This window comes from Epinephelus fuscoguttatus, linkage group LG13 (assembly GCF_011397635.1).
Source record: "Epinephelus fuscoguttatus linkage group LG13, E.fuscoguttatus.final_Chr_v1".
Classification (NCBI taxonomy): Eukaryota; Metazoa; Chordata; class Actinopteri; order Perciformes; family Serranidae; genus Epinephelus; species Epinephelus fuscoguttatus.
Genome location: NC_064764.1, coordinates 39,743,436 through 39,759,448, shown reverse-complemented (window position 1 = coordinate 39,759,448; position 16,013 = coordinate 39,743,436). Strand labels below are relative to the sequence as shown.

At 42.5% G+C, this 16,013-nt stretch overlaps 1 protein-coding gene across 1 annotated transcript in view; it reads left to right on the top strand.

Moving 5' to 3' along the window:
- Positions 1-16,013, top strand: part of vwa8 (von Willebrand factor A domain containing 8) — a 109,747-nt gene that overhangs the window by 66,262 nt on the left and 27,472 nt on the right. The window contains exons 30-37 of the mRNA XM_049593344.1: positions 1,157-1,276; positions 1,532-1,596; positions 1,713-1,838; positions 4,154-4,263; positions 4,917-5,068; positions 6,613-6,817; positions 6,912-6,993; positions 8,577-8,781. Coding sequence (XP_049449301.1) covers positions 1,157-1,276; positions 1,532-1,596; positions 1,713-1,838; positions 4,154-4,263; positions 4,917-5,068; positions 6,613-6,817; positions 6,912-6,993; positions 8,577-8,781 — 1,065 coding nt within the window. The remainder of the gene's footprint in view (positions 1-1,156; positions 1,277-1,531; positions 1,597-1,712; positions 1,839-4,153; positions 4,264-4,916; positions 5,069-6,612; positions 6,818-6,911; positions 6,994-8,576; positions 8,782-16,013) is intronic.

Below are 16,013 nucleotides of genomic sequence, written 5' to 3'. Positions count from 1 at the left end.
CATCTGTGACAAGGTTTAAAAACCAAAGCTTTTTTTTCAACTCCAGAATTTCATCTTAAACTTTTAAACATCATAGGGTAGGTTTTAAAAATTGATTAAATAATCTGTGGAGGAGGGAGGGTCATGCATTTTCCCCGAGTCACTTGTGGAGGCTCAAGGAAGAATATCTGTAGCATCGGGAAGGGGCAAAATAAAAACAGAAAATGAAGTCACGCCTCCTCTGATAAGTAAAGAACAGCCCCTTAGTCTTTTGTGTGCATTAAAATAATACTTAGATCTGAACTCAGTATAAAAAATGAAAGCAACATATAGCTTGTCTAATATAAATGTAAGAAGCGCACAAATGCAGAAGCACACATGGACAATACATGCAAACTGAATTAAAGAAACTTGCAGTGTTCACATCAGTTGGAATTAATTCAGATCCTGGGGTGTGACGCAGAGAAAAGCACCCTCTGTTGGCTGTGGCGCAGCAAACGGTTATTCAAAATAATAGGTTTTGACCTTTGACATGTGAGATACTTTAACTTGAGTCCAAACTAATGATGGCAGAACAATGGTAAAAACTCTGAATTCCTTTGACATGCCAAAAACACAACAAAAATCCTGCGCAAAGAGCCCACACACACACATTCTCAGAGACACACGTAGCATCACCTGTGCTGTGTGATGAGCTCTTGACCACGTCTGCCCCCATGACCTCTCTAAACTTTACCTCTGAGGAAATTAAAGTGTGTGTTTCAGAGTCTTGTACTGCATTTAAATCAGATTTAAAACATGATGTATACGGTTGTCTTCCGTCAATTAAAAAATGCTCCACGCTTGATCTGATGTAAAAGATCAACCATATGTTAAAAGGAAAAAAACAAAATCAAGGGAGCGTTCATAATCAAATCTTAAAGGACCATTTATTGCAGTAAGTAAATTATATAATTGAATCATTCATTTTATCTCTCAGGAATTATGTTCTATTTATGTTGGTTTTTGGGATTTTGCATTGTTATACTAGTTACATCATAGTCAACATATATGTCGGCCTGCTTTCTTGAAGTATTAGCGCGTGTTGCTAACTATTTTTTCTTGATCCAGTCTTCCTCTGATATTTACATCCTCTTACATCCTCCTCTGTCTGTCTTTGGATTTGTCTCTTTATCAGAGCAATACAGTGCTCCATTTGGACATGGTAACAGGCGCCGTGCGCAGGCTCATGCTGTCTCCAGACACCGATCAGCCCTCCACCAGAGCCTCCAACTGGTGGAGCAGTAAAGAACAACAGGTCAGGAGTTTCAGTGTTGTTGGCTCTCAAATGTTCAGGAATCATCTCTCCTATTCACTGAGGACACAGACGAGACATGTTGTGTTTTCCACGTGTCCAGTTTTCCATAACGAATGGTGATCCTTAACACAGAATTAGGATACATTATCCTGTTCAGAATTGTATGATTCATAATCAATAAACAAATAATTTGGAAGCGATGTTTGAAGTTAATGTTAATGTAATGATAATGTTTGTATTGAATCTTTTTTGCAGGGTGGGCACAAAATGTGTCATGACTTCGCCCACAAAAACTGGCTCCTCTTCTATAAAGAGGATGGGTAAGATACTCTGATCTGAACTAGAGTTTCCATGACACTTTTAAACAGCACACTCTCTGTCATACGATGGTATTGATAGCTGATCCATGTGTGTGTCTGTGTGTTTGTGTGCGCAGCAACCAGCTGGAGGTGCTGGATGTGCTGGAGGGCCGGGTTCACTCCATCTCCCTTCCCATCAACCTGAAGTCCGTCTTCCTCGTGGCAGAAGACCGCTGGCTGCTGGTGGAGAGCAACACCAACAAGTAAGTAGTGCATGGACCTCAAATCTCTCTGACGGTCTTACAGGGGGCCTATTATGCTTGTCCTTATTTTCCGTCATATCTGTAATGTTACGGTGTCAGATGTTCATATTGAACGTGGCCAAGGTTTCAAATAATGAGGTAAATGTACATAAAGGTAATCCCTGTGAGCAAAAACCTCAGGCGTCAGACTGTTCTGAATATGATTTCCCCTTTTTTCAACTTTGGCTACCAGCTGACGTCAGGTCTTTTTTATGTGGTTATCTGCTTCAGGCAGGCTTCTGCAAGTGTTAACATTACATAAACTACTACGAGTGGCTACATGCTATAACATGAAATCTTGGTTGCCGAAATTTTGATTCCTCCCTGATTTCAAATCATATTCCTGCTGGAACATGTTAGGTTGTGTTTAGAAGCTCGTATTGGTGATTTTCAACAGCAGAAAGTGCTGCTATACTCTGGTACAGTCATTCCCTAGCCGCAAGTACACTGCTACATGTAGCTACTTGCTAACATCAGGAGACACGTAATTGTGGCTGCTGATGTTGTTAATCTCTCCCCAGAGTTGGATCATAGTCCTGCTGGAACATATTGGGTTGTGTTTAGAAGCTTTTACTGAAGATTTTTAATGTTAGAGAACAACCGCTATACTCGGGTCTAGTCAGTCCTTGACTTCAAGTACACTGCTACATGTAGCTACATGCTAAGGTCAGGCAAACATGTAATCTTGGTTGCCGATGTTGTTGAAATCTCCCAGATTTCGGATTATATTCCTGCTGGAACATGTCAGATTGTGTTACGAAGCTTTTACTGGTGATTTTTTCACGGTATAAAGTGCTGTTATTTTCTACTACAATTAATCTCCAGCTGCAAGTACACTACTACATGTAGCTACATACTAACATCAGGGAATATGTAATACTGGTGGCTGATGTTTATTTCTCCCAGATTTCAGACCAGATTCCTGGAACGTGTCCAGTTGTGGTTAGAAGCTTTTATTGGTAAATTTTCAAGGTAGAAAGGGCCACTGTATTCCAGTACACTCATTCCTGAGCTGCGAGTACACTGCTACATGTAGCTACCTGCTGCCGTCAGGAAACATGTAATCTTGGCTGCCGAAGTCATTCATTTTCCTGGATTTTGGATCATATTCCTGCTGGAACATGTCTGGTTGTGAAGATTTGGTTTAGAGTCTTTCACTAGTGACTTTTCAAGGCAGAAAGTGCCGTTTTCTGTTACAGTCATTATTTGTCTGCAAATACACTGCTACATGTAGCTACATGCTAACACCAGGGAAACATGTAATCTTGGTAGCTGCTGTTGATTTCTCCTAGATTTCAGACCAGATCACTGCTGGAACATGTCCAGCTTTTACTGGTGATATTTCATGGCATAAGGGGCCATTATTCTCCATGACAGTCGATCTCCAGCAGCAAGTGCACTGCTACGTGTAGCTACATCCTAACATCAGGGAGCATGTAATATTGGTGGCTGATGTTGTTAATTTCTCCCAGATCTCAGTCCAGATTCCTGCTGGAACATGTCCAGTTGTCGTTATAGGATTTCATTGGTAATTTGTCATGGTAGAAAGTGCCGCTATATTCCAGTACCCTCATTCTGCAGCTGCAAGTACACTGCTACATGTGGCTACTTGCTACAAACAGGAAATATGTAATCTTGGCTGCCAAAGTTGATAATTCTTCACAGATTTCAAATCACATTCCTGCTGGAACATGTCTGGTTGTGAAGATTTTGGTTCAGAAGCTGGTGATTTTTCACGGTAGAAAGTTTAGCTATACTCTGTTACAGTCAGTCCTCAGCTGCAAGTACAGTGCTACATTTAGCTACATGCTAACACCAGGGAAACACGTAATCTTTGCAGCTGTTTTTTAATTTCTTCCCAGTTTTGGATCGGATTCTTGCTGAAACATGTCCAGTTGTGAATGTGTGAATGGTTTTGGAAGCTTTTACTGGGGATCTTTTACAGTAGAAACGTGCTGCTATTCTCCATTACAGTCATTCTCTGGCTGCAATGACTGTGCAGAGACACAGAGATATTCAAGACCCAGAAACACTTGTGAATTAGAGCACACTGGTCTTTTTTGGGAGGAGGTCTTCAAGACACAACCGCTTAAACAGAGCATTCCAGGCAGAGGGTGAATACAGGTGCTATACAAAGTGTTATCTGACTATTAAAGTGTGTAAACATGTTCAAGCAGAAACCCAAAATACAAATCTTACAGTCTGAACATGAGAATAATAGGTTTCCTTTCATGTTTGAATTCAATTACAATGCAACACTCTGTGTCACTGAACAGGAAGTTCCTGCTGACCAAGCCCATGCACATGACGGCTGAAGACTCTGGAGTGTGTCAGCTCCACAGCATCAGTGAGGATGCGGTCAGCTCAGGCCACGGAGCCAGCTCAGGTATATATAACATGTAGTATGGACGTCTCTCAGCTCCAAACAAAGATTAACAGGGCTTTTATGTTCTAACCAGCAGCTCTGTAGCCCCTATTAAAGACATTATGTCAACTCTATTAACAAAACCAAGCAGACAGACATGCAGAGAGATGGACTGGTGCCTCTGGCAGCCATATGTCTGCCCTGACAAGACCTCTTAGCTCATCTGTCAACGGGCCTTAAGTCAGACCAAAAATATGAAGTGAACCATGTATGATTCTGTCAATATTAAATTTTCATACCACTCCATGTCACAGTTAGTGAGAGCAGAATGTGAAGTCATGAGTAATGTCCAACAATCTAGACTGCATTAGTTCATGAAGATCAGGAGCCACTGTAATAACTAACTGAGGACGAGGAATCTAAAGATGAAATATATGAGCTCCTGAGAGGGTTTCTGCAGTGAGCTCATTGATATATAACAGACACATAAAGCACACTGCTGCGGTGCTATTATATATCTACAGGTCTTTGTACACAAGTAAAATGTTTGGTCCAGTGTGTTAACAGATTTGTTTAATTTCTTGATTTTTATTCAGTAATCTCAACATGTCCTTCCTCATTTCCTTCTCTGTCCCATCACGCTCTGTTCGGCCCCTTCCCTCCCACCTTCTCAGCCGAGGTGTCCGTGCCCCAGATGCTGTCATGTGACCAGCTACCCAACGAGAACCTGAGCGCCGCTCTGGACCAGAAGATTGTTTCTCCTAACCGGATACTGGCCGACACCAGCTCCTTCGCACGGGTCGTTGTGGGCTTCCCAGACCTCGTGGTACGCTAATATAATTTGGACCTATCAAACTTTTAAGATTTGAACTAAGGCTGGGCAGCATATCAATATTAAATCAATATCATGATATAGGACGATATAATATTCTAAATTTAGCATGCACTTAAACTTTTAGGTGGCTAAAAACTAACCAATTGACCCAAAAGTCCCGCCCCTAGATGGAACTGTCCAATCATAACGTAGCATTGGGCCAGCTCAGACCAGGGTACGACAACAACACAGCTGTGCTCCATTGTTTCAGATTTCCTTCATTTGCAGGCTGGTGTTGTGGATTTGGAGCTAAATGTTGTGTCTGGGGCACGTCGTGTATTAATGATACTTGTTACCTGGAGAGGTTGGAAAAAGATATACGTTTCTTCCCTGTTCCAAAACCAAAATCAAACCCTGAAAAGTGTAGGGTTAGCTAGCTAGCTACTGAAGATATAGCCTACTGTGTGTATACACATGCTGCTTTTGCTTTTTAATGATTATAACAATGAAACAAAGACCGACCCTGCTGTACAGGAACCAGTGAAGGGAAGCAGGGAGACTTTCTTTGTGTGTCATCTCAGTGTGCACAGATGCAGAGGTCAAACACTGTTCATCTGCACACACTGTGATGCCACACAGCTGGTTCAATATCAGCAAAGCTTCCCTTTATATTCATTGTCTTGTGTGTCGATCAGCAGTGATGTGGTGGTTCACTTTTACACTGTGATCTGTAGCCTATAGTTCGGCTTTAGCTTCTAACTATCTTTGTCTTTTTAACCTGTTGTTGCTGCTGAGTCAGTTTGACATCCTGGATATATCCTTCAGACACAGACTGTAGACCCCTCTGTCTGCTTCTCTCTGACATCACTGTTTCATTTCTCCAAAAATATGATGTTTCTTCAGGGAGTGCAGTTAGTTACAGTGTGGGCTCCATGCTTGCTCCTACAGCTTGTCGGACCATCACAAAGGGGGCGTGGCTTAGCGAAAGGTCAACTGAGGCAGCGTTTGTTAAGCGTCGTTTGATTTAATTATGTGACACGAGGGTTTTCTACCCAGAAATTATTGTAAATAAACATTGTAATTCGCTTTATTGGCTGCTCCACAGGCTAGAAAACTCTCAAACTGCCCCTCAGACATCCTGAGTCCGCCACTGAGCAAATGGAGCTTTATTTGACCCCCAGAGATTTGTTGTGACGTTTCAATGCTCTCACTGTGTTTACATACTGTAGGCTTCCCTGATATCTTCCATTCTACTCTTATGTACCAAAAACATGCTAACCAGGTGGATCGAAGACTCATAACAAGGCTGAACGTGTGTGTCTGTGTATCAGTGTTAACCATTCAGCATGTCCCTGCTGTCAGCCTAATTTATGCCTTAAAGAATTAAGTGGGTTGAGAACACGAATGAAAGCTGTGAGTGCAGCTGAATGAGGTTCTGAAGTGTGGGTGCTTGAGCTGAACTGATTGATTAATATAAATGTATTCACATTTCAGCTGCCAGCTGTGTTTGATGTTTAAGTAGTGACACTCTCCTCTTGGTGTCTTCTCTTGTCCAGTCCCCTAACGAGGTGTACAGCTTTAAGAGGCCTCTTGACCTCTCCGAGATGAAGAGCGCTGACAGCGGGGCTCACATGTTCCTCAGAGGTGGGCTTCGGTCCAGCCCGCCCAAGCAGGAGAACTGTGTCAGTCTGCTCTCAGCCAATCAGGTGGTCCGAGCCCTTCCACCCAGCAAGGTGCCCCTGAAGGAGGTCTACCCCAAAGGTTAGAGTTCAGATCGTATAAATGAGCTCAGAGAAAACATTTGTTCATAATCACAGAGAATGTATTCAGACTTGTTTTCCTGTTTGTGTCTCAGACGTCACACCTCCGATGACGGCAGCGTACCTGGAGGTGACCGACCTGAACTCCAAAAAAGTCAAATATATTCCTGTACCAAGGTAAACACAACACACCTGTTTCTGACTGGGTCTCACTCTGCAACACTTTCAGGACAAGAACCTCTTTCTTCATCCTTTAGCACCAGCTAGTGGTCAGAGCGAGCATTGCACTGTGGAACACTGGTTAAATTGTCTGTATGTTTTATTATCATGTTTTTAAACTTGCAGAATTATTATTTTAAATTATGATTTTTGGTGTCATTGAATTTTTATGTGCGCTTACTCTTATCAGACACACAATGATACTAAAACACATGCAAATATTTTCTCTGGAAGCCCTGAAAGAGGCAAGGTAGTGTTTTTTGTGGGCAATAAAATCAAATCAAGTTTATTTATATAGCACATTTAAAAACAACCACAGCTGACCAATATGCTGTACAAATTAAAAGAATGACACACAAATATAATATGTACACAAATATAAAACAGAATAACACTGCAAGAACAATTACATATATAAAAAGATTAGAAAATACTAAAATATGAAAACCACTATGAACAACCAAAGGCCACTGAAAATATGTATGTTGTAAGATTTGCTTTAAAAGTGTCAGTGGAGGGGGAGCATTTGATTGAGAGTGGAAGGCTTTTCCAAAGGTTTGGAGCAGCTACCGCAAAGGCACGATCTCCCCTCACCCACCAGCCTCGATCAAGGGACAGTCAAAAGACAATGTTGTGAGGATCTGAGAGGTCGGGAGTTGAGGTAGGAGCAGAGAGGTTCAGCAGTGTACTGGGCTGTCAGCTGTCTGGCTTGAAAAACAAATAAAAGAACCTCAAAATCAATCCTGTATTTGATAGATGGCCATGTGCGTACCGGAATGTATCTCTTACATACGACAGCCACACACAGAGCTCGCTGTGTCACAAAGACACAATCCCATCATCAAACAGGGATTAACAGCTCTTGACTCTTGTTGCTTCTATGTGATTACATTTTCTTCTATCCGCTTAGTCTTACCTCGGTTTGTAAAATATCTCAAATCAGCCAAGTTAGAGAACTTTGCTCGTACCGAACATGTGGCGACTTCCCATTGTTCAGAAGAAGCCTCGATAGTCCGAAAACGTTTTAGAAAATAAAATTTAAACAGTGTGACATTTGTGTGTGTGATTATAAGGCTTTTTTTAATACTACCCAACATTTTGATATTAAATCAAAAAGAAACGCACATTGCTGTAGAAGGCTGATTCTCCAGGGTGTCTACAAGTCCCTAAAAAGCCTTAAAATCTTTTAAATGGTCTTAACTGCTACAGACATTTTATCTAATTTAATTTATCCATTTTTTAATTTCTTTTTGTGAAAATGAGTGAAGCCTTTCTATGTAAAAGTCCACATTTCTAAAGCTACAAATCTTTAAAACAACTATAATACTGTCACTTTACTTCATACCTGCACTCACCTGTTGGCAAAAACAACTTACCTCACTCTAATAACCATATTCCTACATAACACTTACCTCTGCACGAGACCACATATATACTTCTTGCCTGCCACGCACAGATAAGTAAAACATGAAAACATCTTGATGCACGTCTGATGACTTTTCTAAGTGACTGTATCTTTTCTACATATTTGTGATTGGCAGGTCGATGTCTGTGTCGCCTTATACCAGCTGGTTGTCCAAGGTTTCAGAGTCTGACGTGCTCATAGCCGCTCTCGGTTCTGGAGGTGTCGCCACTGTGGACATGGGCGGGTACGTCCGGCTCTGGGAGACAGGATTGGACACTCTGCAGCAATCGCTCATGGAGTGGAGGAATATGATCGGGACAGAGGATGGCAGACCTTTACAGGTAATGTCACAACTTTGTTTTTTAATCATCAGTGGCTCATGGAGATGATGTTGTAATGAGAGGACTGGGTGATGAATAGAAACACGCAGCCTGCAGTTTCTCTCCACACCACAGAGGGGCAGTGCTGCTTTAATAATAACAATAACTCCAGTGGAGAGAATTTCAGCTGGACGACACTCTGCATACTTCCACACACTCCTCTGGCAGAATATATTAGCTGCTGAAACATTCCTGATTTTATGCTAACCGGAATGTTTCCAGGCCCGAAATGTACGACCCGGCTGCACCCAGGGTGGGTGTGTATGAATGGACGGGCATTGTTCTGATGATGCAACAGCTCTGACCCCCAGTACAGGTCAGAACATTTGGAACCAGCGCACTGAGAAAGCATTGTTAAGGTCCCCACATACACAACACAGGCAGATAAATTCTTAAGATAATGTAGCCTCCCAGATATAGCAGGCATCGTCTGCAGATGTGTGGTTAGAGAGAGAGAAGCCTTCACATGGACTGAAACGAGGATGATTGTATCAGTGGATGATGCAAATCAGTGACTGATGATTTGTTGAATCTTGAATAAGTAGTTGAAATTCATAAATGTATTATTGTGAAGTTCTGTGTTCTGTTTAAGCATCTCTTTTGTCAAACAAGACGGGAAAGTCAGACATCTCCTGCTAAAACGTATTACGAGGTGATAATTATGTTTCTGGGTACTCATTAGGTACTCTCATTTATTCAGTCGTATGTTCAGTACTTCCCTAAACACATGCACTTTTTTTACTAAAACAATGCGGTGTAAAACACGAGTAGTGTGCCCAGAGCGTGCCTGAGCGTACACGTGTGAATGAGCTCCACTTGAGCAGAATTCAAACATGCATGTGCCCAGGCACGCTACTTGGCAGCATCTGAGACTGTTTGTACTGATGTGTTTGTAAATCGTATCATTTTACTGAAAATGAAAACATAGCATACAACTCGATAAATGAGACTTGGATTATAGTGCAGGAGTGGTGAGAGAGTTTGTAAACAGATGTTTTGGTGTAGTTTTGCCGTTAAACATGAACAGTGTTCATTTTTTGGATTCTTCGTTCACCTTGGAGGTATGAAAGAAAGGTTTCTGCACAAATTTGAAGTAACACACAGTGAGTAATTGATATATAAATGGCAAATGGTGATTGATATACAGCTGCACAGGTGGAAAGGTCACTTTTGACTAGAGTCTTGCAGGACCCCAACACATTGGTACTTTTAAAACACATTAAATAAAACAGAAAACAATGATATGAAGACATTACGAACAAATTTGTTTAAAGCTTATAGCTCTGTTTATACCTCTGAGGTTTACCAGTACCACAGTGGGTATGATGAGAGTTAAAAGTGTGCTGAGACTCAAGAATATATTCATTAAAACACACACACACACACACACACACACTCCCATACACCTGCACGCCTTCACTGCACACTGGGACCTCTCCCTGGCCTAGATTCCTCAGTGGTCAGGTCCTCTTTGATCGGGCACCTTGAGTCCACTGTAGGTCAGACTGGGGGCAGACTCTGCCTGTGCTCTGTGTGAGCTCACTGGGAACAACAGTAGCACTACTGTACTTAAACATACCTGCCGACAAGGCTCTCTGTATATTTGCCTCGAGATATGCTACTTTACCAAACTGTTTACACACCTCACCTCCGGACGAAGTTACCTGTTTGCACATGGCACGTCTGCATGGCTTAACAAGTTTTTACGACACACTGAGAGAGTGTAACAATCAGGCTTTTGACCAAAGTATGAGATGTTAAAGGAGAAGCAGGAAGTCACAGAAATCCTCTCACTCACCTCTTATGTTTGTCAGAGGTGGTTTTTATTAGCAAAGATCATGTCGACCGTCCTCAGAGAAGAAAGACATCACAGCTTATTGCCTTTGACTTGCGCATGCACACATTTCTAGAAAACCACAGATTGAACTGTGTGTGTATGCAGGTGTGCTTGATTGTCTACATCGCTCCATTACAGCTCTGTTGACATCATCTTTGCACACTCAGATGCACAGGAGGCATCACTCATCATCTCCCTGCACACACGTCTTTTGTTTAACTGGTGCCAAGTAGGTGTCTGAGGTATAATCACATTCACAGCAGTCCCCTCTCATACATCCACTCACTCAACCTGACACTTATTTTCACAATTTGGTTGTCATTACACCCGTATGTCAGTGTGTGGGTGTTTGTTTCTTTACTCTGCTGCTGCTCTAGTTGGCCGTGTGCCACCTTCTACCCTCCCTGCCCTCGCCTTACTGAGGCCAGCTTATCAGTCACAGTCACATGCACATATACACTTGCTTGCATCTTTTAAAGTTCAAACCGTCTGCAGCAGTTTAGACTTGTGCCTCAATCTGCAAACAACAGCAGTTCACAGGAACCTTCTTGAAATGTACTAAAGACATCTTGGAACAAAGTGTTGAACTCTATGGCCAGACTTGTTGCCACATCACACACTTTAAACCAGAATTTAAGAACAAATAGCTAAATTTAAGTTCTTGCACTCCTTGTACGCAAAAACTCAGTCATGGAAAACCTGGAAAACTCATGGAATTTTGTTGTTTGTAATGAAATTAGTTGTTTCCATAAAGTTCCAGAGATAAGCTTCCATGAAATGCAACATTACGGCAGATTTATTTTCAGTGAGATGTCGAGAAAGGCAAATGAACTCAAACAAGTTATTTGATGCTTGCACAGTTCTCATTTTCCGTGACTTGTACCGGCCAAGCCTTCTGCTCTTAGACATTACTTGTACATGTGACGTAGTGTGGCGGCATTTATTATGGGGAGCAAGACTCCTAACCAGGCTGACAAGTGCAGCAGGCACAGTGAAGTGCGTGCTTTTCCTAAATCAAAATTCTATTATGGGTCCTTAAAAAGTCATGGAAAAGTTTTAAAATTCTGTCCTTGGAAATGTGTGGAAACCCCGTAAAGACTATTTTACACTCACACTGTGGACACACATGGTTAAACATTCATGCCGTTGTATCAAAACACACATACACACTAACCTGCACCCAAGTTCACGCAGGGGCATTTACTCCCCAAAAAGCGCTCAAAAAGTGGGCTCGTTTGCATGTGACTGCTCACACACACACACACACCAACACACATGCCATCCCTCCTAAATCACTCTCTGTCTTTAGGCGTCTTAAGGGAGAACCAGAAATTTATGAGGCTATTAATCTCACAAGACAAGGCGTGGACCGCAGATGAGAGACGGGGGGAGAGACACTGGGTGAAGGGAAGGAAAAAGAGAGGGGGAAAAGTCATTGAGAGAGGAGGGTGGGGTAACGACATCGATTCCCACAGTCATAAAAATCTCCTCTTAGCTGCCAGCCCCACACTCCCCTCTCTGTCTGTCTTTCTGTTTCTTAGAGTTAAGGTGCCATCTTTAGCTTAGTGCTGACCGCTGCGACCAGCAACAACAGCAACATAGCAACAACTAAATCCTGGGTTTATGGGATGTTTTTGACCAAACACTGTGGAAAACACAGTGTCTGTTACTGAGGGGTGGTTTTAAAGTCTAAAGATGGGTTTACCGCACACCATTATCTGTGCATCTGTTTGGAGCAGGAAAATCAAACTTTAAGCTGTGGGATGGAGCTGGTGACAGCTGTCAATCAAGCAGACCACCCAAACACTCCCTGAATTCAGCCTTCTAGTCATCAAACAAGCAACTCAAACTTTATTTCTAGCACATTTTATTCCTGGTGTGCAGAACACATGAACGACCGCAGAGGTTGCAGTTACAAACACTATGAGAATAGTGTTAAGATAAAACATTAGACATAAGTTAACGCAGTTAAAACAGACTCATAAATAATATATGTGAAGAAGAAGGATTAAAAGTGAGTTTTCTTTGTAGAGTGGGTGGGCTCAGCTTCAGAGATAATGAGGAGCTCAAACATCTGTGAGAAGCTCAGAGTAGAGCCGCTGCTCCTTTGCGTCAAAAGGGGTCAGTTGAGGTGGTTTGGGCATCTGATCAGGATCCTCCTGGGCACCTCCTGTTAGAGGTGTTCCTGGTAGGTCCAACTGGTAGGAAGCACCCCGGCAGACTGAGGACATGCTAGGAGGATTATATTTCTCATCTGGCCTGGGAACACCTCAGGGTCCTCCAGGAAGAGCTGGAAAGCGTCGCTGGGGAGAGGGACGTCTGGAGTTCCTGCCTGCGGGACCTGCAACCCAGCCCTGGATAAATGATTGAAAATGCCCTCCGCAATATTCATTGCCTTATAGAAGCTCAGTTTTAGTAAGTTTTCCAACTTTTGCCAAGAGGGAACTTTAGATATTGCCCCCTAGATTATGTTCACCCAGTTTCATGCAGATCGCTCAAACTTCCTAGGAAGAGATCCATTTGAAGTGTTTTTCAAAAAATTCAAAATGGTGGAAAATCTATATAAGCGGAAGTTATGGGTTCTTGAGGCAAATGTGTTCCTCATGAGGAGAGGCATCTCTGTGCAAAGTTTCATGTCTCTACGACATACGGGGCATGAGATATGCCCATTCAAAGTTTGCGATGCTATAGCGCCCCCCTTTGGCCAATTGATGTAATAAATATTGCTTCATTGGCATCCTCCCATGACCCTCTACCACTGTGCCAAATTTCACATGGATTGACCAAGTCAGTGAGGAGAAAAACGTGGAACACACACACAGATTAGTGTTGTCACGGTACCAAAATTGGGACCCACGGTACGATACCAGTAAAAGTATCATGGTTCTGAGTAGTATCACGATACCACAGCGAAAATGAGGCAGATGTGCCTTTTGTCATTTATGAAAAGATAAATCACTTTTCTATAATACATCAATGATATTTCAATGGAATAAATTACTTATTGACTTATTCATACTTCAAAGACAGCATCAATAAGTGATTAACATGGGAGGGATCAAAATAAAATAAATAAATGAAATAAAAACCAACCAGCCACCCTCCTCCCCTGACAAGTAAAGAACAGTCCCTAAAGTGCGGTAAGGTTTGTGGACTGTTACCTGCCACAAAGAGAGAAATGTGAACGGCTCGTTTCTCCTCTGACACATCACATACGAAGAGGAAATTATTGGACCTGGAGCCGGGCTCCTTGGTCGCCGGTAAGCCATTACCTTGTGCCGCGGAGCACTATGGCCGCCGTATTTGACAGGAATATATGGCGGAGCCTCAGCTGTGTATTCCTGTCTGTGACCCCCGTTCAACCCACAACCGTCAGGATTCGCCTTTTGTTTCTGCTGCTGGTTGAAATCTGTACTCGCACAGTGTGCTCCTGAATGATTTCTTTTGCTCGCACAAAACTATTTTTAGTCGCAAATGCAAGTAAAATGCTTGCACTGTAGAGCTCTGTGGAAAACAAATCACTGTAGCATATACAGTACAGGCCAAAAGTTTGGACACACCTTCTCATTCAATGCGTTTTCTTTATTTTCATGACTATTTACATTGTAGATTCTCACTGAAGGCATCAAAACTATGAATGAACACATGTGGAGTTATGTACTTAACAAAAAAGGTGAAATAACTGAAAACATGTTTTATATTCTAGTTTCTTCAAAATAGCCACCCTTTGCTCTGATTACTGCTTTGCACACTCTTGGCATTCTCTCCATGAGCTTCAAGAGGTAGTCACCTGAAATGGTTTTCCAACAGTCTTGAAGGAGTTCCCAGAGGTGTTTAGCACTTGTTGGCCCCTTTGCCTTCACTCTGCGGTCCAGCTCACCCCAAACCATCTCCATTGGGTTCAGGTCCGGTGACTGTGGAGGCCAGGTCATCTGCCGCAGCACTCCATCACTCTCCTTCTTGGTCAAATAGCCCTTACACAGCCTGGAGGTGTGTTTGGGGTCATTGTCCTGTTGAAAAAGAAATGATGGTCCAACTAAACGCAAACCGGATGGGATGGCATGTCGCTGCAGGATGCTGTGGTAGCCATGCTGGTTCAGTGTGCCTTCAATTTTGAATAAATCCCCAACAGTGTCACCAGCAAAACACCCCCACACCATCACACCTCCTCCTCCATGCTTCACAGTGGGAACCAGGCATGTGGAATCCATCCGTTCACCTTTCTGCGTCTCACAAAGACACGGCGGTTGGAACCAAAGATCTCAAATTTGGACTCATCAGACCAAAGCACAGATTTCCACTGGTCTAATGTCCATTCCTTGTGTTTCTTGGCCCAAACAAATCTCTTCTGCTTGTTGCCTCTCCTTAGCAGTGGTTTCCTAGCAGCTATTTGACCATGAAGGCCTGATTCGCACAGTCTCCTCTTAACAGTTGTTCTAGAGATGGGTCTGCTGCTAGAACTCTGTGTGGCATTCATCTGGTCTCTGATCTGAGCTGCTGTTAACTTGCGATTTCTGAGGCTGGTGACTCGGATGAACTTATCCTCAGAAGCAGAGGTGACTCTTGGTCTTCCTTTCCTGGGTCGGTCCTCATGTGTGCCAGTTTCGTTGTAGCACTTGATGGTTTTTGCGACTCCACTTGGGGACACATTTAAAGTTTTTGCAATTTTCCGGACTGACTGACCTTCATTTCTTAAAGTAATGATGGCCACTCGTTTTTCTTTAGTTAGCTGATTGGTTCTTGCCATAATATGAATTTTAACAGTTGTCCAATAGGGCTGTCGGCTGTGTATTAACCTGACTTCTGCACAACACAACTGATGGTCCCAACCCCATTGATAAAGCAAGAAATTCCACTCATTAACCCTGATAAGGCACACCTGTGAAGTGGAAACCATTTCAGGTGACTACCTCTTGAAGCTCATGGAGAGAATGCCAAGAGTGTGCAAAGCAGTAATCAGAGCAAAGGGTGGCTATTTTGAAGAAACTAGAATATAAAACATGTTTTCAGTTATTTCACCTTTTTTGTTAAGTACATAACTCCACATGTGTTCATTCATAGTTTTGATGCCTTCAGTGAGAATCTACAATGTAAATAGTCATGAAAATAAAGAAAACGCATTGAATGAGAAGGTGTGTCCAAACTTTTGGCCTGTACTGTACGTATAAACAAATCTAGCCTACAAATAAAAATAAATAAACAATAACTCTCACTGCTCAAAGATACTCAATAGCTGAGCTAATACCTGAAATGTCACTGGAAAACAAACCACTGCAGCAGCATATTGAGTGCCAGGTGGCCAGCGTGTGCCGTTATTGGATGGATACTCACCCTCTTGCGACTGGACTTTGAACTT